A 27,167-nucleotide genomic window follows, 5' to 3' on the forward strand; every position below is an offset into this window, starting at 1 on the left:
GAGGGTGGAATGTGTAAGAGTTTGTACCGGAATAGCACTGACTGGAGGGGCAGAATGCAGACAGGCTACCCTGGGGGTATTTCCTGCCCGGGGATGGAGATTAATCTGTACCAAGTAGAGGGATATGCTGAGAGAACATTCTATCCCTCATGTGGCACTCAGAATAAACTGTTTTATAGAAATGTCACTTGAGCCGGGCGTTGGTGGCGCACACCTTTAATCCCAGCACTCGGGAGGCAGAGGCAGGCGGATCTCTGTGAGTTCGAGACCAGCCTGGACTACCAAGCGAGTTCCAGGACAGCCTCCAAAGCCACAGAGAAACCCTGTCTCGAAAAAACCAAAAAAAAAAAAAAAAAAAAAAAAAAAAAAGAAATGTCACTTGATTTCAGCACAAAGGTCAAAAATGATATTTTATAAGGCCTGTCATGAGAAATTGATACTCATACTTCGCACCCCTGGTATACTGTGCGGCGTTAAAGAGCATCTCCACACAAGTTTCCTTTGGTGACTGCGACATCCATATTAGTAGGCAGGCCAGAATATCCAAATCCCCTCTTCGGTGATTGTGACTCCAGAAACAAGGGCCTTGCACAAGTTTACGGAGCCGGAACTAACACAAGACACCATCTCCGATGCTTACTGCTCTATAACAAGCTCATCTATCCTTTTATACATCCACTGATCCAAGAAGCAGTCACTGACCTCCAGGATAAGAGTAAACTTTAACTTCATGCCAGTCTCCATAACCCTTTATAAGCTGTCTGGAAGAGAAAGAGAGAAGCCATCAGATACGTTTCTAAGAAAACTGGGAATGCTCGTATAGGAGGAGACCACAGCACAATGCCAGGTCTGCGTGGCCATTAGCGTGGACACTGGGCTCCAGTGCCCAGGAGCCGAGGGCCGGCGACCCGCGGGCTGCGGGGATCCGCGCTCCTCCTTAACCCGCGCCAGGAGGCGGTGGCCGCGGCGGCGGGAGGGGGAGGGGCGCGGAGCGCCGCGCCGAGGCCGGGGAGGAGCCGGGGCCTGCAGCGGAGCCGAGCCGAGCCCGAGCCGAGCCCCGACGCGCTCCGTCCGCCTGCCGGCTCCCGGGAACCCCGACCGGCCAGAGCCTCGGTGGTGGCAGCGCGGGGAGCCCCACGCGCGGGGAAGCGCGGCGGACGGGGCACGCGATTGGGGAGGCGCTGCCGCCCGGCAGCGGGTGACGGGAACCGGGACCGCGGCCTCCGGGACCCTGCTGCCCAGGCCGGCCGGGCGGGAGCGGGAGTGCGTGGACCCCACCCTCGGGGCACCGGGCGCCGGGACCTGCTCCCTCTCCCGTGGGAGGGAGGACCCTCCGCATTCCCGGGACAGCCAGAGGAGATCGCCGCAGGGCGCGCGCTGTCCCTCCCACGCTGGCTCTGGAGGAGACCCCCAGAAGTCGGGAAGGGTCGTGGGACCTGAAGGACCCGGAGTGAGACCGCCCCCACTCCTCAGCGCACTCCAGACAGTTCGGGACTTTGGAGGCAGAGAAAGGGAGCCATGTCTGTGGAGTAGGCATCCCACATCCCACCCAGCACTCACCGCGGAGAGGCGTCCTGACACGCACAAGCCAGGACCCTCCAGGGAACCCGCCGCAGTCGGTTCCAGTTTGCTGGAGAGTGGAAGACTTCGCCCCTCAACTTCGTGCGCCCAAGCAGTGGACCCGGGCAGAGCCCCTCCGTTCAGATCTCCAGCAGACGGAAAGAGCCCTCAACCCCCGAAAGATCCAGTTTGGGGGGAGGGGGATTCCCCCAAAGGGGAGGAGACAACTCCTGGTTGGGGGAGGCTCCTCCCCTCCTCCCTAGGGTAGCAGGCAGGGTGTGGGGGGTGTGCCACCTGCCCCAGGTAGGTCCTCCCTCTCCCCCTCCTCCTCCTCCGGCTCCTCTTCCTCCCTCGGGGGACTCAGTTCCCCGCTCCGGTTAGGGAGGCTCCGCCGGGCACTGCAAGAATCTCAGAGGATGAGACCTGTCACCTGCCTGTGAAGAGGGGAATCCCTGCAACCTCAAACTTCTGTAGCAGGTGGTTTCCTCCGGTGACTGGGGGAACCTCGGAGGCAGGTTAGTGCTTTTGTGCATTTCCTCTCTGTGGTCTTTAGGCACCAGTAGGTATGGGGAGCTGAAATGGTGGATCTTGGGGTTCATTCCTGTGGAAGGTAGAGTCCCCTGGGAAATGTCTTCTGATGGCGCTTCTTTCTGCATTGGAAGCCACATGTTGCTGCAGAGACTGAGAACTGGGCTTTTTAGAGACCAAAGGGATGGGTCATTTGCAGTCCTTAGAGAAGAGACAACAGGTGCGTTTTCAGGACGGCATGGTTACTGTTAGTAATGCAGGACACAGCACAGCCAGAATCCCACAGCGAGCTCCATCCTTTGGTGGTGTCCTCTGGCGAGTGGACCTTCCGGAAAGTGATGGGGGCACCTTGTGTCTTTCCAGGGTTTCCCTAAGGCAGATTAACGGCCAGCAGAGGTCTTCCAGTCTAGTACAGTGACTGCTCGCCTGACTGTCAATCTGTCCCCACCCACTCTCTCTGTCTTGGATACCAGGAGGCCCTTCTGACATCCCTGCTTCAGGCTGGATATCTGCCATCCAAAGGGAAACGTGAATCCACATGCCCTGAGGTGAGAAAAAACTGACTAGGGTAGTGTACACTAGTGAGCTGAAATCTTCCCAGATACGGGTCCTGACCTTGGCTGACAGTTCCCAGAAAAATGAGATTGTGTCTCGGATGCAGACAGGGTTTCCTAGCCCCTGCACACCTGGCCTGCATGATCTGGCCACCGGGGAGGTCTGACCTCTGCAGAATCCTTTTTAGCGTTTTCTTCCAGAACATCTACTGGTCTTAACATTGCTCTTCCTGTTCTCTTACTTAGTTCTGGGTCCCAGGAACCTTGTGGTGAAAATTTTCATCCTAACCTTGGGGAACCATCAAAATCTAGAATTTTTAGAAAAAGCAGGACAAAAGGCACCAAGAAAATTTCCTGGTTGAGCCTGGGCTGTATCTGTAGCGGAGCTCTGAGTTTTCACAAGAGGTCACTACTTGCGGGCCTGCTTTCTGGTCTCGTCATTGGACCATGCCTCATGTTCTGTATGGGGCTTCTTCCCCTTGGGTTTTCAGTGTCTGTTTCCCTAGAGGGGCCGTGAGCAGATTGCCCGAGTCTCTTTGGGTCCCCTCCATCCTGGGGGTTTCTGTAGTGGTGGTGTGTGAAACGGGGCTGTAGTCTACGGGTTCGATGGCTGTGCTGGAGAATGATGTACACATGCTCTCAATGGAGATGAAGGCGGCTTGGTGTCTGTGTTTTGATCATGTACGTGGAGAAGGGTGCACCTGTGTTTCCAGAGTGTGCTCTCTGATCCCTTAGGGTCATTTCTGGCAGGCATGTAGAAGCAGGTCGCCCTCGGCAAGGACCTAGAAGAGGTGAAGGTGCAGATGACCAGTTGACAGGGAAATTTAGCGGTCCCCCTCTGCCACTAGTGGGAATTCTCGCGGCCCCCTCCTGGCAGTCATATCTGGCAGCAGGGCAGCCCTTTTGCAGGCTGGGCCTGTTTCATCATGGATACCTCCAGTCTCAAAAAAGATGAGGATCCTTTACTTCCGTGTCTAGAATCGCCTCTCCCACTTTTAAAAAAGAGATGTTTCTGGTATAGCAGGGTTTCTTACACAGCACTTTGCCAGATGCTGGAGTGCAACTTCTAGATGGCTCTGTGTGAACTGTCCCATAGCTGCTCCAGGCAGACCACTCATTCAACTGGATCTGTTGAGACAGGAATCAGTGTGGGGCTGGTCGGATTAACTATGATTTGGAGTGTTCTGTTTCCTGGACTGTATCTTATAACTGCATCTAAATCCCCTTGAAAGACAGGTGATGATATTTCCTCCACCCCTTCATCCTTGGAGGTTTCTCGATCTTTCGTTAATCAGTACTGGGTTGCTACAAACCCAAAGGAGATGTTTGAAATGCAGACGTCCTGACAGCCTGCAGACTTGCTTTAGACTGTTGCACCTGCGCGACCATTGCACCTTTGATGTTTCTAACGCTGCCGCTACGATATGCTATCATTTTTGACATTCTCTTTTCTTTGTCTTAAAGGCTATGCATTTTATGTATAGAAGTACTTCCTCCGCATGTATGCACACCAGAGAAAAGAATCATCCCATGAGGCTACAGTTACAGATAGATGTGAGTCACCATGTTGGTGCTGGGGATTGAACTCAGGCTTTCTGGAAAAGCAGCCACTGTTCTTAACTGTTGAGCCATCTCTCCAACCCATCTTGTCCTCTTTTCATTAAACACCTCAGTGTTTGGTGCTGACCTTTGGGCTGCACATGCATGTTAAGTACTCTGAGCCATACATATAGCCTCCTAATACTCTTTATTTTTCTTCATTCAAAAACAAAGGTTCACTTACTAAGTGCCTTAGGCATATTAAGAAATAGTAGATAATCTTCACAGCAACTCTTGTAGGAATAGTTAATCTTTATTTAAAATAATTTTAACCTTGGCTGTGGTGGCAACACACATTAATTCCAGCACTGGAGGCAGAGGCAGGCAGATCTCTCAGTTTGAGGACATCCTGGTCGACAGAGTGAGTTCCAGGACATCAGTGTAAAAAGATTTTAAAAAAAAACTTTTTAGGTGTGTGTGTGTGTGTGTGTGTGTGTGTGTGTGTGTGAGAGAGAGAGAGAGAGAGAGAGAGAGAGAGAGAGAGAGAGAGAGAGAGAGAGAGAGAGAGAGAGAGAGAGAGAGAGTCGCACTTTGTATTGGTGACTGGCCATGAGCTTACTATGCAGCTTAGGCTGCCTCAAACTCATGGCAATCCTCCTGCTTCAGCCCTTCCAGAATGTTAGATGTACAAGCCTGAGTCACTATATCTAACTTTTTAGAATTTTTCTTTTATTTTACAGAGCTAGAAATTAAGATACAGACAAGCTAAATGACTTGTCTATCAGAGCTGGACTTGAAACCCAGGCAGCACGGTTGATCATGAGATACACTCCACCACTACGCTGTTAGCTTTGGCATTATGTACAGCTCAGGAAGTCATCCTTCCTGGATGCCTGACTTGGGTCCCACATGGAGGACAGTTGCCAGCTCTTTGGGTGAGATGGGCAGTAAACAGTGCAGCTCCTTGTGGCTGCTACGGCCTGCACCTCAGGCCATTCATTGCCCAGGAAGACTTTCTGCGAGCCTTTGTTTCTGCCTTCCCCAGCTCTGTAGTCTCTAGCTGTCCCGTGGATGCGATGGAGTCTGCCCTTTGGCTGCCTTTCCCAGATTCGGTGTGTATTTCCTTTCAGTCTTCCAGCATGCCGAGAAGAATGTGGCCTGACTCAGGTTCTGCCTAAGCCCGGTGGCACGAGGCCCACCTGGAGAGAGGTCTGGGTAATGAGGCTGGCCGGCCTGAGAGATGGAACCACCTCTTGTTTGCTTTTCTAATAATATCCCTGGACATTAGCCTTGTGCCATTATTTTGGGGAGTGTGGAATGTGTGGCAGCTACAAGCCCATTAGCTTCATTCCTGTCCCTCCAGGGATGAAGCCCTGGTTGGAGCTATGACTTCATTTCTTTTACTGGAGGGGGAAACTGAGGCATTAAGACTTCATCAGGCAGTGAGGGATGGCTAGGGGCACTTAGTGAGTCAGTGTTGGGGTTGGGAATGGGACAGAGGAAGCTCAGTCTCACTGCCCTTTGCGGATGGGGAAGTAGGGAGTAAGGAAGTATGGGCCAGGCTGAAGAGCAGGGTGCTGGGAGACAGATCAGGGAAGACCAGGCCCTGTGAGCTCTCTGGAGTTTATGCTGGAGTGTATCCTGAGAGCTGAAGTTTGCATTCGGAGGGAGGGTAGTGGAGAAAGGTGTCTAACCTCAGGGTTCCACTCTGTGGGAAAGGGAGAGAAGGCCGCAGGGTCCCTGGAAAGAGGCAGGGAGTGTTTCCCTGGAAGGCAGGCATGTGTTAAATGGGCTGTGTAAGCCTCTACATACTTTGAATCCACCCTCGTGCTCCAGGTTGCCATTGAGAGAATTTCAGAGGAAATAACTGAAAATTTCTGGCTCTATAGATGAGATTTCCCAGGTTATTTAGACCCAGGGAAGCTGTTGCAGGAGGATTGCTTGAATCCAGGACTTTGAGACCATTGTGGACAACAGACTCAATACACACACACACACACACACACACACCCTGGTTGAGAAGGGCAGGGGCTGACTAGGGAACAAGGTGCTATCTTTCTAGGGATGAACTTGGTCCTTGTGAATTTGCTAACTGGCCTTCCACTGTTGGTCGTGAGAACCCAGCTGTGAACAGACACTGCCCGAGCTCCCTGCTGTAGTCCAGAGGCTGGGATGTTTTGACACAGCAAAAGGCTACAAGGTGTGTGGCTTCCTGGAGTGATGACATGCTCCTATTGTTTCCCAAGTTCCCAAGGTCTGGGGAGAGGTGGTGACTTTAGGATGGGAGGGTTGGCGCTGGTCAGAGGCTAAGGCTGAACGGAAAAGCTTTCTTGGTACAAGTTACAAACATGACCCCGTTGTTTTTCTCTGCTCAAACAACTCTTGGGGTGCAGTTAGATCTCTTGCTGCCTAGACCCCCGAGGCACGGATGTTCTCTTTAGCCCTGTGGACTAGTTGTGTTGCTGGTTGGGAACACTGGGTCAGGCTGATTGCAAGGGTGGGACCTGGTCAGGAGGGGAGAGAATGGGAATTCTGACCTGTAGGGGAAAGGGCAAGTATCTGTGGTGAAACTACAGTTTAGGCTGAAAAAAGTGAGAGTCGGACAGGTATGTGGTGTGTTGGGGTTAAGACAGAGGGTAGGGGTCCTGCTTGAGACAGAGTTTGGGCTTGCCAAGTGTGTGAATCTGTGCATGCTTACCTGTGTCTGGTCTGGTGGTGCCCCTTTCGGCTATGGATTGAGAGAGACACCCCCCGCAGAACAGGGTTCTCACCAGCGTATAAGTTCTGAGGAGTAGCCTTGGCTGGTGCAGAGCTCCGTCCTGCTGTGACTGAGCAAGACATGCTAGCTGGAATCTGGCAGCCGTGCAGGCACAGGCCTGTCAGACAGTAAGTGCTTAGGGGCTCGCTGGCTTCAGCTCCAAGGAAGTGCCAAACGGCTACGTAGAGGTTCCTGTCAGCTTTTCTAGACCCTGCAATACAGCTACTAGTCCCCCATTCTTCACCTTCCTCCAGCAACATGTCACTAGCTACACCTCCCTGGCGGTGGAGAGCCTAGGCGGTTTGGTTGGCGGCAGCGCCGGCAAACATCAGGCGTGGGCGGAATCGTAGCTCTAGGAGTTTGCATGGAGGTGCAGCCAGTCTGCGTGCCTGGCTGGGAAGGAAGGAGGGAGGAGAAGGGCGGGGAAGGGGAGCCAGCTCTTAGCCCCACGGAGGCTATTTTTAGCCAGGCTATCTGATTGTTACCGGTGTGCACACAGCTGGGTGTCTCCCCGGCTCGGTGAAGCCCAGCAGGCCTGGGAGGTGGGAGGGCCTTGCTGCTGACGACTCCTTCCTGATGCTGGTGTCTGTGGGCGGAGCCTGCCAGGGGGAGCTTTCAAGGTGTGAGGGTAGCTGTGGACTCAGTAGCTGCTGCTGCTGTGTGACTTTGTTTGGTAATGTATGCCGTGCGTATGTTGTTTTTTGGTTTTTTTTTTTTTTTTTGGTTTTTCGAGACAGGGTTTCTCTGTGGCTTTCGAGGCTGTCCTGGAACTCACTCTGTAGACCAGGCTGGCCTTGAACTCACAGAGATCCGCCTGCCTCTGCCTCCCGAGTGCTGGGATTAAAGGCGTGCGCCACCAACGCCCGGCTCCGTGCGTATGTTGTGATCCCTAGGTGTGCGCCACCATCCCCGTGGCAGTCTTAGATCTTGGTGCTGCTGGTTGTCATCTTTGGTTATGTATTCACTTATTGTGGCGTTGGAGACAGAACCCAGGGTCTCAAACAAGTGCTCTACACCGAGCCGCATGCGCCTTCAGCCCCCCTTTTGTTTTTTAATTTCTTTTCTTTTTTATGGATGAGTGTTTTGCATACATCTATGTATGTGTGTCGTGTGTGTGTGTGTGTGTGTGTGTGTGTGTGTGTGTGTGTGTGTGTGTCTCATGCTCTAGGAGGCCAGAAGAGGGTGTTGGGTCCCTGGGATGGGCGTTTGTAGATGATTGTCAGTGTGGTGAATGAAACCCAAATTCTCTACAAGAGCAACAAGTGCTCTAAACTGCGGAGCTATCTCTTGCCCTTCTCCTTTTCACTTTTTATTTTGAGACAGGCTCCCTCTGAATTGCCTAGACTGCCTATGGACTCGCTGTGTAGCTCAGGCAGGCCTTGAACTTGTGATCCTGTTGCCTCACCCTCCGGAGCAGTTGAGGTGACAGTGCCCCTCAGCTGTTAGAACCTGCACTTGGGACATGGCTAATCTGCCTTCTAATAGCCATGTGTGTGGCCAAAGGCTGCGTGCTGCTTGTTTAGTAAGAAACGCCGTGGAGAGTGTTGACGTGTGCTTCATTGGTATATGCTTGTGTGTGCTGACTGTCTCTGTATGTGCTATTGTTATGTGCTGGTGGATGCTATATATAAACATACAGTGTCATGTAATTGCAGAATAGACTTCAGCTAATTTTACCTGCTGCCTAAGTGGGGTTGATTTTTTTAAAAACTTATATAGAGTTTAAAGATATTGTGTTGTGGGGCTATAAGGAGAATTGAGTTCAGTTTTTGTGGGATATGATATCTGATCCTGCATGAGGGGAGAGGCCTTGTGGTTACGTTCTCTATTAAGATGCGGGGTGTGAGCCGGGCATTGGTGGCACACGTCTTTAATCCCAGCACTCGGGAGGCAGAAGCAGACGGATCTCTGTGAGTTCGAGGTCAGCCTGGTCTACAAGAGCTAGTTCCAGGACAGCCTTCAAAGCCACAAAGAAATCTTGTCTCAAAAAAAAAAATGTGGGGTGTGAAACACGCTATCATCTGGTGGATGACTGGTGGTACTTGCACTTGGGATCATGGGTCAGCTCAGGAGAGGGTTCTCCAGTGGGAATTAAAACGGGAACAAACTACTTGCCTTATACATTGGACATAGAGTCATTCTTGCCCTGGTAAACTGGAAACTCAGGCTCCCCCCCCCGCTTTGTCCTCTTCTCTGCAGAACCCAGAAGTACGATGGCCTCTGACCTCGAGAGCAGCCTCACCTCCATAGATTGGCTGCCCCAGCTCACTCTCCGAGCTACTATTGAGAAGCTTGGGAGTGCTTCTCAGGCTGGGCCTCCAGGGGGCAGCAGAAAGTGTTCCCCAGGCTCTCCCACGGATCCTAATGCCACCCTCAGCAAAGATGAGGCAGCAGTCCACCAAGATGGCAAGCCACGATACAGCTATGCCACTCTCATCACCTATGCCATCAACTCTTCTCCAGCTAAGAAGATGACCCTCAGTGAAATTTATCGCTGGATCTGCGATAACTTCCCTTATTACAAGAATGCTGGCATTGGTTGGAAGGTGAGACTGTTTCTATAGCAACCTTCTCTACTTTGTTTCTTTCTATAACCTGGTCTGGGTCATTCTGACTGGTCTCAGGGATGTATAAACTCAAGGTCTCTTATCGTCTACTCCTACTTTTATTTTCTTTAACATTAATCAACTTCATAAACTTGATCATGGAAACACTAGTGATGCCAAGCCATTAAGTATAGCTATGGGATAGCAGGATGCTGTTGGCTACCACACTCTCTTACTTATTGTCTAGTTCCCCCGAATGGGCAGTCTTTGATTTCATGTCCTTCTGCCACTCTGCTACGTTCAAGTCATTGAACAAGGCAAGGCATGACTCCTACTTTGGTAGGAAACTCATTAAATTTCTATAGCTTCCTTGTCATCATCTTTTGAAGCATCGTATATACTAAGAAAAAAAGAATAACCAGGTCCTTTACCAATAGCTGGTTCATTAAGCATGCAAGGAGGTCCTCAGACAGAGATAAGGGAAATCCTCTTTGACGAGGAGAAAGACGGTTGATATTAAACTATATATTTTTTAGCCTGGTTTAGTCACATATGTCTTTAATCCCACCACTTTGGAAGCATAGGTAGGTGGATCTGAATTCAAGGCCAGCCTGGTCTACTAGCAAATTCCAGTCCAGCCAGGGGTATGTAGTGAGACCCTCCCCCAACCAAAAAAGAAAAAGATGGAGGAGGAGGAAAGGAAGGAGGAGGAGGAAGAACCCCAACAACAACAAAACCCCCAAAGATTTACTTATTTTGTGACAATGTCTCACGTGTCTCGGGGCTGGCCCGGCTTGGAACTCCTGATGCCGCTGAAGCTGATCTTGAACGACTGACCCTCCTGTCTTGACCTCCCGATATTGGGCTGACAGGCATGTACCACCATTGCTTGTAATCATTTGGAGCAGCAACTCATTTGCCAATTGTTGGGTAGGAGAGGGAATTAAATGTGGTTTTCTCAGTCTGTAAATCACCAGTTGACTTACAAGCCAGCTGATGAAAGAATTGAAGCTGTCGGAAGCATTCAATCTTCCCTTGGTAAATGTGTCCCCTCTAGGCTACAGCTCTCAAAATACCAACACGTACATACTACAGCTTTTCCTTTTCTCTAGATGTGGTCATTCTGAGTAAGGAAATGAAGCTGACCTGTGCTTTTGTTTCGTTCCTGAGGTTTTTTTTTGAAGTCTCTGTGTGTGTGCATGTGTGGGTGTGTGTGTGTACATGTTTCTGTATGTTAGTGAGGGCACAATTGTGTGCCACAGTCCGTCTGGAGGGCAGAAGAGAACCTTGGGTGTTGGTCCTTGCCTTTTAACTTGTCTGAGACAGGGTCACTTTGTTGTTAACATGTGTGTAACAGGTCGGGGCCTGTGAACTTGTGGGCACTGTCTCTCTCCTATCTGCTGTAGGACAACAATGTGTTCCCAGTGTGTAACCCCGGTATTACAGAACACACTCCTGCTCCTGGCTTTATGTCAGTTCTGGGTTTCCATCAGTCCTCACACTTGGGAGCCTTCCTCAATGAACCATCTCCCCATGATTTTAGACTTGTTTTATATATAAACAGCATAAAATGCTGCTCTTTTGATTTTCACAGGGAATTGAGAAGTGAGGTAGATATGAATTTGTGGTGTTTATTTGTTGGTGTGTGTGTTTACGATGTGTGTGCCAGTGTGAGTACATGTGTGTAATATGTGTGGCTATGGGGGTTAGACGACAGCCTGGGGTATGGGCTGCATCTTCCCCCTGGTTTCAGGCAGGCTTCCTATCATGTACTGCTTTTGCCAGACTGACTAGTGTTCCAGGGGTTCTTTTTTTGGCCTTTGTTTTCAAGACTGGGTTTCTCTGTAGCCCTGACTGTCCTGGAACTCACTCTGTAAACCAGGCTGGCCTCGAACTCAGAGATATGCCTGCCTCTGCCTTCCCCTCCGGAGCACTGGGACTAAAGGCGTGTGCCACCACCTGCCTGGCGTCTTCCAGGGATTCTTATGTCCCACATCTAATCCTAAAACCTCTGGGATGACAGGTTCGTTTGGCTGTACCTAGTTAATGTGGATTTGGAGATTTGAATTTAGGTAACTTTGATCTCTTGCTTGGGTGCCACACTCTTTGCTCACTGGACCATCTCCCAGTCCTAATTAAAATCCATTATTATTATTGTGTGTTGTTGTGCGTGCTGTGCTTGTGTGTGTGGAGGTCAAAGGACAACTTTTTAAGAGTTGATTCTCTCCCTCCCATTGTATGTGGGCTTCAGGGTCAGGTCCCCCAGGGCTGTGGGGCGAGCACTTTGCCCCAGTCACCATCTGGTCAGCTGATCAGCACCCCTCCTCCCATGGCTTACCATGTAGCTTTGGTTTTCCTCACTAGAACTCACTGTGTAAACCAGTGTGGTCTCAAACTCACAGGGATTCACCTGCCTCTTCCTCCAGAGAGCTGGGTTTATTAAAGGCGCGCTCAGGCTCAGTTTTTGGGAGGTGGTCTTTTCATGCCGTCCTGGTTGCCCTAGAACTCATGTGACTATAGACCAGGCTGGCTTCCAACTTGTGACCACTCTACCGCTTGTGTCTCCTGAGTGCTGGGCTTACAGGTGTGGCTATTTTTGCTGTTCCTTTTTGAGACAGGGTCTTACCATATAACTCTGGCCACCCTGGAACTTGCTATCACCAGACTAGCCTTGACCTCAGCTCCTGGTTTGAGGCATTTATAGCCTGTTGGCAATTTGGTAGGAAGGCTGAAAAGCTACAAATTAACATCCAGGAGCACCTGGTCTCCATCACCTCTCACCAGTTAGCTTTGGTGATCCTCCCCTTCTGTGCAGTGCTCCCTCCAGCAACACAGTGAAGAGGTGTTGAGTGTGCCCTGGAGCGTTATTGTAAGGTCTTCCGGTTGCTTTGGAAAATACTGTGGTTTGCTCAATGCTCAGACCTAACTTGCTTCTTTGCTTCCCCAGAATTCCATCCGACACAACCTTTCTCTTAACAAGTGCTTCCGGAAGGTGCCCAGACCTCGGGATGACCCTGGGAAGGTGAGAGGCTGGGGAATCAGAGGGAGAGGGAAGGAGAGGGAAGTCGTTGACACTCAGAGTCCTGTGGCTGTCCTAACTACCTAGAAGAGGGAACCATACTAATTTTAAGAGCATCGCTGTTTCCTGGAAGGAAAAAAGAACGTGGTTGCCAAGCTTCTGGCTCCTCACTGGGACAGTGACGAAGAAAGACAAGGAAATCATCTTGTTTTTAATAAGGATGTTTATGACAGCTGATTTTGAGGCTCTCCTCCCTTTTCCTCCCTCCCTTCCTCCCCTCCTCACTCATTCCTTTCTTCTTCTTCTCTTTCTTCCTGTGTTTTGAGGCAGAGTCTTACTATGTAGGCCTGGCTAGCTCTCAACTCATAGTGGTTGGGGTTAAAGGCATGTACTAAGATGGGCATGATGTTGCATACTGTTAATCTCAGCCCTCAGGATGTAGAGACAGGTGGATGTCTGTGAGTACAGTTCAGTCTAGTCTACATAGAGAGTTCCAAGACAGCCAGGATCTTATAGAGAGACTCTGTCTTAAAAAACAAAAAACAAACAGATAACAAAGGTATGTACCATTATGCTTTTAGTTTTTTTTTTTTTTTTTTGGTTTTTCGAGACAGGGTTTCTCTGTGTTGTTTTGGAGCCTGTCCTGGAACTCACTCGGTAGACCAGGCTGGTCTCGAACTCACAGTGATCCGCCTGTCTCTGCCTCCCGAGTGCTGGGATTAAAGGCGTGCGCCACCAACGCCCGGCTATGCTTTTAGTTTTTTGAGATAGTCTCACTCTGTATCCAGGTTGGTGAGACCCCTTTCTTTTGAGTGGCACTTGTTCCTACATGTAAAATGCTGGCATAGTCACTTTTTTTTTTTAATGGCAAGGTCTTACTGTGCAGCCTAGGCTGGCCTTAAACTTGGCATCCTCCTGCCTCAGTCCCTCCTGAGTGCTGGAATGACAGGTGTGTGCCAACATACCCAGCTTGCTTACTAACCTTTTGGAGGCTTTTAAAAAATTTTTATTTCCAGTGACAGGGTTTCTCTGTGTAGCCCTGGCTGTTCTGGCACTCACTCTGTAGACCAGGCTAGCCTTGAACTCACAAAGATCCGCCTGCCTCTGCCTCCTGAGCCACTGGGATTAAAGGCGTGTGTTACCACTGCCCAACTTGGAAGTTTTTCTATGCAAATCTTCAGATTTCCCTTCCAAAGGGAGGAAGTGGTGGTGTGGGGTGGGGGTGAGAGGGGGGATTCTCTCCATTTGACAGATGCTGAAGTCCACTGGACGTGTTCCTCAGGTCATAAGGACTGCTTAGTGACAGATTCGTTCCTCACTAGTTCTGGCTCCCTCCAGGCTCTGTCTGGATGTCCAGCCCTGCTTCTTTTCGTTCTTCTCCCTCCTTTGCCTTTTTCTCCTCTCTTGCTCCATCTCACTTCCTCCTTCCTGTCTTCTGTTCTGTACTGGGGAATCCAATATGAGGCGTTGCCCATGCTAGGCAAGCATTTACTGCCCGGTTACATTCCCCTGCCCCGCCCATTTCCAGCATGACGGCTATAAGAAACTCTTCCTGAGTACTTGTTTCCAACAGGAACCTCTATAGGTAATGCTTTTCCTCTCGGTGGGGTTGATTCTCCTTCCAGGGCTCTTACTGGACAATTGACACCTGCCCTGACATTTCCCGGAAGAGAAGACACCCTCCAGATGATGATGTAAGTTCTCTCCATTTGGGGCACCCCTTTCTTGGACTTGAGTCATTCTATGGTGAATGTGGGTTAACACCAGCAAAGGGGAGACAAAAGCTTGCGCCTCTATGGGTGTTTCACCCCTGCATATAGCCTTTTCTTCTTTCATAATTCTCAGCTATCCCAAGACTCTCCAGAACAGGAGGCCAGCAAAAGCCCCAGGGGAGGTGTCCCAGGGAGTGGAGAAACCTCGTTGCCTCATGAGGGGAACCCTCAGATGTCACTGCAGAGCCCGTCCTCCATGGCCAGCTACAGCCAGGTAGGAGGCAGGAGCTATGGGCACAGGGCAATTGATGGATGGCTGAGTAGGTTCGGATACTGCCCTGTCCACGGGAACATGTTAAGGACCTGTGGAGAAGAACAAGGGCCAGGAAAGTCCAGCCTGGACAGAGAGACAAGGAGGACCCAGGGAAGGGTCATAGAGAAGGAAAGCACAGCCTGGATAGAGAGACATGGAGACCCAGGGAAGGGTCATAGAGAAGGAAAGCACAGCCTGGATAGAGAGACAAGGAGGACCCAGGGAAGGGTCATAGAGAAGGAAAGCACAGCCTGGATAGAGAGACAAGGAGACCCAGGGAAGGGTCATAGAGAAGGAAAGGGTAGTGACAGTAACGAGGCCGGACTGGGCATGAGCCAACCAGAACAGGAAGAGCAGGTGATGCTGTGTCATTGGTCAGCTGGAGAGGGTGACAAGGATAGGCCTGAGAGCCTGGTGGCCTTTGGAGGGTTGTACTGCTCCGGAAGGGGCTTAGGTCACCGTCCTTACCTGTTTTTGTAGGGCCCAGGGTCTGTGGATGGTGGAGCAGCAGGGCCTCCAGGCCGAGAAAGCACAGAGGGTGCCCCTCCCCTCTACAACACCAACCATGACTTCAAATTCTCCTACTCAGAGATCAACTTCCAGGACCTAAGCTGGTCCTTCCGCAACCTCTACAAGTCCATGCTGGAGAGGTCCTCCTCCTCACAGCACGGTGAGTCTGCAGCGACGACATTGGCCCTGTGGTGTCCTTACAGTTTTTCCTTTTTGTCTTGGACACAAGGTCTCTCTATGTAGCCCTGGCTGGTCTGGAACTGCCTATGTAGACCAGGCTGGCCTCAAACTCACAGAGATCTTCCTGCCTTTGCCTCCTGAGTTGTGGGATTAAAGGCTCCTTATACTGTCAAATAATGGTAACATTCTCTTCTCTTGAGGTTTCCTGCCTTTTTGGTTTTTTTGAAATTACATTTTGTGTGTGTGTGTGCACATGTGTGTGTGTGTGTTCATGTGTGCACTGCACATGCCATGGCACACATGTGGTCAGAAGACAACTTGTGGGAGTCAGTTCTCTTCTACCATATAGGTCCCACAGATCAAACTTGAGTTGGGCTTGGTGGCAAGTGCGTTTATCTGAATATGCCATCTTTCCAGCCCCAATTCCCTCCCTCCTTCCTTCCTCCTTTCCTCCCTCCTTCCCTCTCTCTCTTTCTTTCTCTTTTGGTTTATCGAGACAGGGTTTCTCTGTAGCTTCTTCGGAACCTGTCCTGGAACTCACAGAGATCCACCTGCCTCTACCTCCCGAGTGCTGGGATCAAAGGCATGCGCCACCACCGCCCGGCTTCTTGTTTTAATATATGAAACTGGTCACTGGTCAGAGGAAACATAAGGGCTAAAGTCTTCGGTGTCAGACAGCTGATTCGGGGGCCCACTAGGTTATTATCTCCCGAAAATGAATTGGAAGATCATCCAAAGGCAGTGGTTTCCCCCTGCTCCAGTACTGGGGACTGACCCAGGGTCTTGTGTGTATTAGGTGAGGGCTCTACCACTGTGCCTGCCACACCCTCTACTTCTGGGCTGTGAACAAATCATTCAGAGTATGACCACTAGGGGACAGTAGTAGCACCCTCACCCCAAGAATCCCTATGCTTTATTATAAGTAGCTTACTTTTTTAGTTAGTAAGTTAGATTGAGACAGAATGGCAGATACTCCAGGCTGGCCTTGAGCTTGAGACATAGCCAAGGATGGCTTTGAACTTCTGATCCTTCTTCTTTCACTTGCGTGCTGGGATTTCATGTGTGTTCCCTTCCACCTGGTTTTTGTGCTAGGGAGGGAGCCAGGGTTCAGTACAATCAGCAAGCACTGAGCTACGACTGAGGCTGCTCACTGAACCTCACCACCAAGTCCTAGTGCTTTATTATTATTATTATTATTATTATTACTTCCTTTGAGATAGGGTCTCACTATGTAGGTTAACTCCCCTGAACCTCACTCTGTAGACCAGCCTGGCCTTGAACTCAAGGAGATCCTCCTGCCTTTGCCTTCTGAGTGCTGAGATTAAAGCTAGTGTGTTTTTTATTTGTAAAATATTTCGAACAGATACCAAAGTAGAGTGGATAAATAACAAACCCATGGTTTCCATCACTTAACTTTATTTTGTTAAGCTTATTTTATTTGCCATTTGTTTCAAAGTGGAAATAGTTGTGTGGATTTCCTGGACATCGTATCTTTCCCTATAAATTCAGTTTCAATATGCATCACTAATTGATGAGTGCCTCGCCGTTAGTTTTCCACCACGCTATTACTGTTCCCAACACAATTAACACATGCTACTTCTTCAACAGCAGCTGATATCTTACCCATTTGCAAATTTCCACAATTGAGTGAGAACCAGTTAAAGTCCTTGTTGGGTGGCCTCCTGAGAGATGGTGTGGCTTGGCGCCCTGCAGTGATTATATTTGTACAGTGTTCTGGTTTGCTCTCTGTTGCTGTGGTAAAGACCACGACTGAAGAATAGATACCTCGAGAGGAGAGCAGGCAGGAACTAAAGCAGAGGCCACGGGGGAATGCTTCTTACTGACTACTCCCCATGGTTTTCTTTCTTTTTCTTCTTGGGACAGGGTTTCTTTAAGTAGCCCTGGCTGTCTTAGAACTTACTATGTAGATCAGGCTGGCCTGGAACTCAAAGAGATCTGCCTGCCTTCACCTCTTGAGTGCTAGGATTAAAGGTGTGTGCCACCATGCCCAGCTTCAGCCTGCTTCTTAGCCACCTGTCCAAGGATGACATGACCCAGTGGTCAGGAGGACCAGTGGTCAGGGCCCTCCCACTTCAATCATCAATCAAAAAAATGACCCACAGATATGCCTGCATGCCCAATCTGATGGAGGAATTTTCTCCATTGATGTTCTTTCTTTCTTTTTTTTTTTTTTTTTTTTTTTTTTTGGTTTTTCGAGACAGGGTTTCTCTGTGTAGCTTTGGAGGCTGTCCTGGAACTCGCTCTGTAGACCAGGCTGGCCTCGAATTCACAGAGATCCGCCTGCCTCTGCCTCCCGAGTGCTGGGACTAAAGGCGTGCGCCACCAACGCCCGGCTGATGTTCTTCTTTCCAGATGTACTTAGCTTGTGTGCATTAGGGGATGCTCACACAGAGGAAGAATGGGAGTCCCGAGAGAATGGCGTTGCCTCTGGCTTACCCGCCCCATTTTCTGTCTCAATAATGAGAGAAAGTCACCCTCTAGCCCAAAGATTTCACCTCCTTAAACTAATTTTCATGTCACTTATAAAGACTCTGAGCTGGGTGGTGGCGGCGTACGCCTTTAGTCCCAGCACTCAGGAGGGAGTGGCAGGCGGATCTCTGTGAGTTTGAGACCAGCCTGGTCTACAAGAGCTAATTCCAGGACAGCCTCCAAAGCCACAGAGAAACCCTGTCTCAAAACACCAAAACAAAAAACAAAAACAAACAAAAGACTCCGAAATGTGGGGCTGGAGAAAAGTCAGGGTTCTAGAACTGGTGGCCTGGAGGAAGCAATTGGGTGGAGTACCTAACCTCATATAAAAACTGAGCTTCTCAGGTCATAGTAATGACAGAAACCCGAAATGAGTTAAAAGAAAGATATGTGTAAATTTTTGCATGTATGTCTGTTTGCATTTGAATGTCTGTCTGTCGGTGTGTCTGTCTGTCTGAATGTGTAAATGTGTGAAAGTCTGAGGTCAATATCAGCTATTTTCCACCTTATGTACTGAACCCAGGACTTGTCCATTAGGTAAGTCTAGTTAGTCACCTTTCTTTGAACCCCACTCTCTCTGCACCCTGAGTACTGGGACTACAGGTGTCTGTACACTCACCCAGCATTTACATAGGTGCTGGGGAACCGAACACTGCTTCTCACAAGTGCAGAGCAAGCATAAGCCACCTGAACTCTTTGCAGCCCAGTTCATACATTCTTAAAAACGTTAGACGTATTGGTGGGACTGAGAATTCCAGTGAGGTGTCAGGCCTTCTCATCCCTTGGAAGTCCTTTGTAGGCAGCGTGGCTAGACAGGATGAGGGGCACAGGGGCCTCAGTCACGTGAACTCTTCCGTCTGCGGTCTTTCATCCCAGCAGAGAGAAAAACGTGAGCGTTGCTTGAGTCCCTTTCAGAACCTGCTGACCGGTCACGAGTGTCTCCTCTTCCTTTCCTCTCTGCTCCTTCTTCTTCTCAAGCCTCCTCTGCCATCTTCCTTCCCTGTTCCCTTCTCTCCCTTCTCTTTTCTTAGCAAGGTCTCTGTAGACCAGGCTGGTCTCGAACTCTCTGCCTCCCAAGTGCTGGGATTAAAGGCGTGCGCCACCACTGCCCAGCCAGAAAGCAAAACTTAAGAAAAATACCTCAATGTTTTAAGAAACCTCGTGATTTGGAGATAGTGGTTGAGAGTTTATGGTTTTGTATTGGTTGTAGTCATAGCTATCCTAAACTGCTTTCGACCTTGGAGCTGCAGGCCAACACTCCTCCAAGTTAGCTCTTCCTTGCCAGTTGGCTTGGGAAGTTAATCAGTCCATATGCTGCTCCCACCCAAACTGCATTTCCTGGTAGTATACAAGAAGGCAGAAGAGTAGACGGTTGTAGAGACGATTGGTGGAGCAAACCATGCTTGCTTAATAACTTTCTTAGTTATAATTTAATTTTTAAATTTTACCCTCTATGTGACTTCCTTTGAAACTGATTCCAGACCTATATCTAAATCCCCTAAAAGTAGCGTGAAAGGTCACCAGTGAGGTTTTTAAGAGTTTTTATTAACATTTCTTGGTCACCACTGGGTCAAAGCTTTCCCCTAACTTAACTGCTTTTCCGGTCTGTTATCTGCTAGGAGGGACACAGGGTCCTTGTGGTCACAGGACATGCTCTTGTCCTTTAACTCTTCTGCCCAAGCTCTCTCATCCTGAGAAGACGTCATTTAGTGAAACTGTGCAGCTCGAATCACTTACCTCCTTCTTCCTCCCCCACCCCCCAGCAGGGTTTTCCTCTCTCCTGGGAGACATGCCGCCTTCTAACAACTACTACATGTACCAGCAGCCACCACCTCCGCAGCAGCCGCAGCAGCCGCAGCCGCCGCCCCAACAGTCACAGCCACAGCAGCCGCAGGCACCCACGCAGGGCCCCTCAGCTGTAGGGGCTGCCCCTCCATTGCACACCCCCAGCCCCGACGGTTGTACTGCACCAGGGGGAAAGCAGGCGGGGGCCGAAGGCTACGGCCCCTCCACTGTGATGGCCATGCATCCTCCGCCACTGCAGCACGGGGGCTACCACCCTCATCAGCACCACCCCCACACCCACCCTGCCCAGCAGCCACCTCAGCAGCAAGCACAGAGCCAGGCGCCCATCACCAGCACTGGCTTTGGTGAGCACGGAGGGGACAGAGAGAGCTGGGAGGAGGGTGAGTGAACTGCGTCCTCCAGCAGGGAGGAGCCAGGGGTGAGGAGGCTGGCAGCTGGTCTTTTAGGTTCAGTCAGTCACCCTCTTCCCTCACCTCAGCCCATGGGAGTTGGACATAAAGCCCTGTACGACGGAGCATTGAGGTTGGGGACTTCACTGTTTCCTGTTCATATTCATAGATGAATTAGCCTTGCTTTGCATATTTGCCTATGAACTGGTGGTGCTAAAAGAACAGGCCAGTCGACTATCCCTGAGTCTCCAGTGAGGGCGTGCCCACAGCTGTCCTATCCCTGAGTCTCCAGTGAGGGCGTGTCCACAGCTGTCTTGATAATGCAGCTGTCCCATCCCTGAATCTCCAGTGAGGGCGTGTCCACAGCTGTCCTATCCCTGAGTCTCCAGTGAGGGCGTGTCCACAGCTGTCCTATCCCTGAATCTCCAGTGAGGGTGTGTCCACAGCTGTCCCATCCCTGAGTCTCCAGTGAGGGCGTGTCCACAGCTGTTCCATCCCTGAATCTCCAGTGAGGGCGTGTCCACAGCTGTTCCATCCCTGAGTCTCCAGTGAGGGCGTGTCCACAGCTGTCCCATCCCTGAGTCTCCAGTGAGGGCGTGTCCACAGCTGTCCCATCCCTGAATCTCCAGTGAGGGCGTGTCCACAGCTGTCCCATCCCTGAATCTCCAGTGAGGGCGTGTCCACAGCTGTCCCATCCCTGAATCTCCAGTGAGGGCGTGTCCACAGCTGTCCTATCCCTGAATCTCCAGTGAGGGCGTGTCCACAGCTGTCCCATCCCTGAGTCTCCAGTGAGGGCGTGTCCACAGCTGGCTTGGTAATGCCGCTGTTTGCGGGTGGGTAGCTGTGAGGGACTGCTGTCTTGTACCCTGTCTCATCACCCCCTGTCTGTCTAGCCTTTCCTCCAGACTGGTGCTCCAGTATTGACTCCTTAAAGGAGAGCTTCAAGATGGTGAACCGGCTCAACTGGTCCAGCATTGAGCAGTCCCAGTTCTCGGGTGAGTACCTTAAGGACCACTTCGGAGTAGAGAGAGGGATGGACTAAGACCCAAGTGGGCGTGGGGCTGAGAATGTCCTTACCTCTGTATGTTGTACCAGAAAGATATGAGCATTTTCAAGATGCTTCAAAACTTTGCCATTGTTCAAGTACCTTAGTGCTTTATGCTGGTTATCTTGTGTCTCAGGAAGAGCAAAGGCTACTGGGAACTCAGAGACTCTGGACCATCATCTTGTAATTTTGCTTCCTGACAGAGAGATGACACTGAATTCATTAAGTCACTTTGAATATTTTTAAAATAATTTATTTATTCTTATTTTATGTACATTGATGTTGTGCCTGCATGTTTACTTGTGTGAGAGAGTCAGATCTTGGAGTTACAGTTTTTTGCTGCCATGTGGGTGCTGGGAATTGAACCTGGGCCCTCTGAAAAAGTAGTCAGTGCTCCTAACTACTGAGCCATCTCTCCAACCCCACTTGGAATATTTTTATTCACCAATGATATGAAAATTAAGGAACAAATAGAATGGAAAGCTGAAAGGTAGAACTGTAAAATGATGTAACTCTCGGCCTTGGGGTGGTCATTTGGGGATTCCCCTTTAAGAAAAACGCAAAGCAGTTTCAAATTTAGTCAGAAATATCCTTAGCTAGAGTGAAATGCATAGGCCTATTCCTGTTTTTTTTTTTTTTTAACTTTTGAGACAGGGTTTCTCTGTAGCTTTGGAAGCTCTCCTGGAACTCTCTCTGTAGACCAGGCTGGCCTCCAATTCACAGATGTCACCTGCCTCTGCCTATCAAGCGCTGGGATTAAAGGTGTACACCACCAACATCCAGCCTAGTTTTTTTACTCTAAAATTGTGAGAACAGAATAGGGTTAATGTAAGCAGTCCTAGAGAAAAAAATTCTAATTAAAAACTGGCACATTTAATGGTATTTACTGTCATATCACATTTCAATGTATACTTATATACACAAAAAAGAAAGATGAGTCATAATTTTTAGTGCACAATGTTGGTGGTACAAGATGAGAGGACACCTTGCACCAGGCTCGGTGCGGTGGGGGCTTTGGTAGCTCCTCGGGGCTGGCACGGCTGGTGTTCTCGTTTGCAGAGCTGATGGAGAGTCTGCGGCAGGCCGAGCAGAAGAACTGGACCCTTGACCAGCATCACATTGCCAACCTGTGTGACTCCCTCAACCACTTCCTCACCCAGACTGGTCACCTGCCCCCGCAAGGGGGCTCCCACCGACCACCTGCCCCTGCCCGCATCCCTGACTCCTGTGCTCTCACCAGTGGCAAACCGGAGCCATCCATGAACCAAGGTACTGCACAAAGTCGCCAAAGAAGCGGACTGCGAAGGAAACGAAGGGCGAAGGGAAAAGAGACACGAGGAACCAAGTTTATAGGCAGTGGCCAGGCCGAGTCCCGGGACTGGTTTGTTGACCCAGCAGCTGTTGAATGAGTGGAGTCCTGCAGGACCAGACAGCAGAACCGCAGGAGCAGCAGACTTGCTTCCTTTTCATCCCTTGGTCTGGGAGGTCAAAATTAGTTTTTAAAAAGGGAGGGAATTGGTTAAAGAAAGCCCTTATTCCAAATTGTCCTAGTTATAGTCTTCACCTGACTCGCACAGCAGGGTCAAGCCAGTGAAAACAGATTTGATGATCATGTTTCTGGTTATTTCCAGATCTTTGATATTTCACAGTTCTAAGATCGATCCTTTCTTACCCTAAGAACTGAGGACTGGAAGCTTCTGCAGAATGCTCCCTGCTTGCAGATTCTATAAATCAAGGCAGGAAGAGAGGCAGAGACTGATGGGGCAAGGGGACGTGTTTCCTCTTTCTGCCTTGTTGACTACAACAATCCCCTAGTCAAGTAACTCTTGTTTTGCTTTGGTAGTGAACTCTTATGGCCATCCACAAGCTTCCCATCTCTACCCTGGCACAGCACCCATGTACCCAATTTCCACCCAAGACACAGCAGGATACAGTCGCCCAGGTAAGAGCTGCAGAGGGTGTTGTTTACAGACAAGGACACTCCTCTCTCAGTGTTGTTTTGGTTTGATTTTTTGTTTTTTGAGACAGGGTTTCTCTGTATTGCTTTGGAGGCTGTCCTGGAACTCACTCTGGAGACCAGGGTGGCTTTGCACTCACAGAGATCCACCTGCCTCTGCCTCCTGAGTGCTGGGATTAGAGGCGTGTGATACCAACGCCCCGGCTTCTCAGTGTTGTTTGCTTTGGTTCAAAATTCTCTCTCTGCCCTTCTGTCTGCATCTGCTAGGATGGGGAGGGGCATCTGTTGGGACTAAGAAAGGCAGTTTTATTTAATTATATTTGCTTTGTTTTTATAGGGCTGGGAGTGGAGCCAGGACCCCACACATACTAGACAAGAGTTTACTTCTGAGCTACACCACTAAGTTGGGATTGCTTTAAAATTACCTTGTATATATATGCATTTGTTTTGCTTTTCAAGACAGGTTTTCTCTGTGTAGCTTTGGAGCCTGTCCTGGAGCTCATCTGTAGACCAGACTGGCCTCGAACTCACAGAGATCCCCCTGCCTCTGCCTCCCAAGTGCTGGGATTAAAGGCGTGCGCCAGCACCTGGCTTGAAGTGAATATTTTATATAAAATTTTACCCATGTCTGTCCTATCACCTGACCATTAGTATCAGGGATCTGAGTTAAACTATGTTTTTTTTGTATTTGTTTTTTGCAGTGTTGGGGTTAAATTTAGGGTTTCTTAAATGCTGGACAAGTACTGTACACTGAGTTGCTTCCTCAGCTTGGGATTGAACTGTCTTTGATGGTGGGGTGGGCAGAGTACAGGGAGACCGTGAACCACATGAACAGACCCTCATGTTTAGATGCGTTTTAGGAATTCACTGTTGACATCTTATGTGATCGTGAGCAGTTTCTAGGGTGATGTCTGTTTTTTTTTGTCCATGCAACTTTGTGCTGTTTCATTTGATGCCACCTTCGTAAGTGATTTTGTCAGTTAGGCAGTCTTCAAAAATACAGTTTATGGCGTGTGCTTTGGTGTGTTTCCTGAGATGTCACTGAATTAAGAGTCTATCGGAAAGAACTGTAGGCTAATGAGTCTGGCTCTTCTCTGTCCTTCACGGTGTCACTGGGGCAGAACACTCCCCAGCTAGACTGATGGACTGACTTCTCATCCAGCTTCCTTTATGGTCTGTCTTTCTTCTCGACAGCACACCACATGGTTCCTCGGCCACCTGTCCCCCCTCCTGGTGCCAGTGAGGAGATCGCTGATGACTTCGACTGGGACTTGATCACTTAAAGAATCAGAGTGGACATCAGCCCGAGGCCTGGTGGTGAATCTCGCCATGGGGGAGGAGCAGTCCCTGCCCATCCTCCCCAAACCTGTATATAGATATATAGCTTCTTAATGTTCTCTGTCAGAGAAGTCACCGCAAGATGCTGCCGAAGATAATCCCTTCCTTCCTCGTTCTCTTTTCTTCCTAGTTCTTTTATTATTATTCTAATTATATTATTGTTATTATTGGTTATATACTGCCCAGTCTACTGCCCCTCACCATGGGCTATGCCCTCCTCTTCCCTATTTGAAATCTTCCAGCTGCAAGATGAGACCATGATAGCTGTAGAGAAAAGTTTCAAATTCTAGTTCACCTTTCTCTCTGAGAAACTCAATGCTACTCCCCCTTTCAGCTCTAAATCGTGTTCTGTTCCTGTCTGTTTCAGGCTGGCCTGGAGAGGCCTCAGCAGGCAGAGGGGGGTCTAAGACACTGCTTGGCAGCCATGACTCTGCAGGTTTTACTCAATGGTGCTAATCGTGTCCTCCGAACTCTTCCTTTATGCACCCAGTCTTTACTCTTCTGGCGGCCCCCTGCTCCCTGTCTAGGGTGGGCTTGGACAGCTGAGTTGAGTACAAAGCCGTGGAGAAGTGGTGGATCTGAGTTAGCATGAAGATAGGCTGATGCTCTCAGGGTGGCATGAGGACCACTGTTCATCATAGGTTCAGCCTCTTGGAAACGCTTTGAATTTCAAGTATTTGGTTTTGGAAAAATAATTCTTTCTGAGAATTACTGTGGCTATGACTGCATATGTAAATTATCTTCCATCTTCTTTTTTCCCCTTCAGCAAATGTTCTTTTGTCTTCCTATAGCTGTTTGTCCAAATCGTCCTCCCGTCTTGCTCTCTTTTCCCATTTTCTGGGATCCTCAAACAGCACAAGGAAGCCATCCTCACTCTGGCTTTCTTCGTGTCCTGGACATGCTGTGGAAACCCCTTTCCCACCTTCACAGCTGACTCATCCCTAGTATCGCTGACAGGAAGGGGGGAGGGGAGGAGAAGGGAATTGGCGCAGACACAGGTAGGGCTGAGTCGTTGGTTTCGCCACACTGGGAGTGCATCTCTTGAGATCTGGATCAGTGGCTGAAGCCTTTGCTTCTAACAGGCACTGAAATTGTAAGCGGGAAATCAATACAGAGATGATTCAGAGAGGGCAAGGGGCACTCCTGGGCATAGGGCCGAGTAATCTCTATTAACCATAAGCAACCGGGGCTTACTGCTGCAGGGTTCCTGTGAATGTGTCTGTTGAATTTGGCTTTTGAGAGGGAAGACCAAGTTTACTTCCATTTTTCTGAAATGGACAAAATACGTAGTTTAGGCAAGGCCAATCTCTTTGTGGTTTCTGACTTTTGGTTATTTTCTCTTATTTATCCATGATTTCCAAGATATTGGACTTCCCACTCTGATTTCCCCACTACCAACCCCTTTCCTTTTTTCAGAAGGGGGTTCAAGTATGAGATAGTTGAAGTCCAGTGAGGCTAAGTGAAGACGCATAAGATAGGGCAGTTCACTAAAGAGCACTTTATTTCTTTTGAAGCCTTTGTAAGGAAAAAAAGAAGGGGGAATATAAGAAAAAAAGCCAGTGCCCTCCAACACAATGGGAGATTGTACTGGGGAGCACTTGGTGGGGTTGAAGTATGATGCAATATTTCCCACTGGGGAGAGGAGAGTTTCTCTAGAGGGTGGCACAAGCCTTTGCCTGGTACCCAGTTAGCATCCCCTCGTTCCTTCCCTCCAGGTGTGTTCTACACAGCTTCCCTTTGGTTCTCCTCCACACCTTGTCTTTGCAGAGCACCGCTCCGCTTTTCTCAACACCTCCCCTGGTCAGATCTGTACAAGGTTGGGAAGGGTAGACTGAGTCAGACTCCTGAATGCCCCGGCTCCTCCACGTCCTGAGACCCAGAGTCTCATGAAGAGCCAGCCCTGGTGGGCAGCCAGAGCCGCCTTAGGCCTCCCCCTGATGTTCCAGCCCTCCTCCACCAGGATCAGGATTGCAGAATGGCACGGGACAAACTTGATTCCTGTTGGGCCTCAGTTTCCCATCCCCTCCATGAAGTGGAGAGAAAACTACTTTATTTTGTTGGTCCAGTGTTGCTGGACATGAAGTTTTGTCATTGTTGTTGTCTTGGGTGATGTGTGCAAAATTGTAGGAGTCACTGCCTGTCAGGAAATAAGGGAAAAAGCAGAGGAGGAGGACAAAAGGAGAGATCATTTGGTATTGATCCACCTATCCTAGGCTTCCTCTCCTCAACTCCCGTGTTTCTGGTTTGGTGAGTTCTTTATACCACCCATAATGCTTTGCATTGGTGCAGGCTGGGAAGAGGGTGTATAAGCTCACAACTTGATTTTTTTTGCATGCTTTCTTAATAAAAAAAAAAGAATGTTTCCAGTTTTCCTCTTATTCGTACTTCTCTCTGACTTCTTTTTGCTGGGGTGGGAGAGGAGAACGGTGAAAGCACTCTGCTCCTGCTGGCACCGGGCTACTCCCCGTCCCTGCCACGGGGGTTGCTCAGCTGACTCTGACTGTTTGCAAGAGTGATGGAAAAAAATTAGACGTGGGTTTCACAGTTTGTCTTTAAAATGCTATTGAGTTAGTGAAATCTTGTTGGAGGTCAACGGGTAGAGGAGGCCCACCTTGTTTGCGTGCTAGTTTAAACGGTAGACACGAAGTTCCACCCCTAACCAAGAAGCTATTTGCAACGTTATGCCTGTTTAAAAGGAAATGTCACTGTTAAAAAGGAAATGTCACTTCAATGCAGTGCCACGAGCATATATCAACCACACCCCATGGCTGTCCCCATACCAGGAGTAGCTGACCAACACAGGGCAGACTTCATGTTTTTTTTTAATGTGCGTGTATTTATTGTTGTTTTTGTTTTTCCTATGACAAGGTATCTCTGTAACAGCCCTGGCCATCCTGGAACTGGCTTTGTAGACCAAGTTAGT

The 27,167-nt window shown here is 49.5% G+C and overlaps 1 protein-coding gene across 10 annotated transcripts; it reads left to right on the top strand.

Moving 5' to 3' along the window:
* Positions 1 to 1,053: 1,053 nt before the first annotated feature.
* On the top strand, positions 1,054 to 26,606 carry Foxj2 (forkhead box J2). Of its 10 annotated transcripts, none has more exons than XM_021224720.2 (13): positions 1,054 to 2,075; positions 2,452 to 2,636; positions 4,107 to 4,196; positions 9,139 to 9,485; positions 12,433 to 12,507; positions 14,130 to 14,198; positions 14,350 to 14,490; positions 15,010 to 15,199; positions 19,473 to 19,895; positions 20,798 to 20,899; positions 22,009 to 22,218; positions 22,793 to 22,891; positions 24,101 to 26,606. In XM_021224720.2, the coding sequence occupies exons 4-13, from the start codon at positions 9,153 to 9,155 to the stop codon at positions 24,187 to 24,189; spliced, it is 1,731 nt and encodes a 576-aa protein (XP_021080379.1). In that variant the 5' UTR covers positions 1,054 to 2,075; positions 2,452 to 2,636; positions 4,107 to 4,196; positions 9,139 to 9,152; the 3' UTR covers positions 24,190 to 26,606. The 10 variants fall into 10 exon arrangements, with proteins under 10 accessions (XP_021080379.1, XP_040593383.1, XP_040593384.1 ...); XM_040737449.1 differs by lacking the exon at positions 4,107 to 4,196 and adding an exon at positions 6,244 to 6,381; XM_040737450.1 differs by having other exon boundaries at positions 2,562 to 2,636.
* Positions 26,607 to 27,167: the final 561 nt, after the last annotated feature.

Source organism: Mesocricetus auratus, unplaced genomic scaffold (assembly GCF_017639785.1).
Source record: "Mesocricetus auratus isolate SY011 unplaced genomic scaffold, BCM_Maur_2.0 Super-Scaffold_100676, whole genome shotgun sequence".
Lineage (NCBI taxonomy): Eukaryota > Metazoa > Chordata > Mammalia > Rodentia > Cricetidae > Mesocricetus > Mesocricetus auratus.

Bases quoted from the DNA above. Each gene is read 5' to 3' on its own strand.
- Foxj2 (XM_021224720.2), top strand. From the start codon at position 9,153: ATGGCCTCTGACCTCGAGAGCAGCCTCACCTCCATAGATTGGCTGCCC. The intron at 14,199-14,349 runs GTAAGTTCTCTC...CATAATTCTCAG, and splicing joins GACACCCTCCAGATGATGAT to CTATCCCAAGACTCTCCAGA. The intron at 20,900-22,008 runs GTGAGTACCTTA...TCTCGTTTGCAG, and splicing joins TGAGCAGTCCCAGTTCTCGG to AGCTGATGGAGAGTCTGCGG.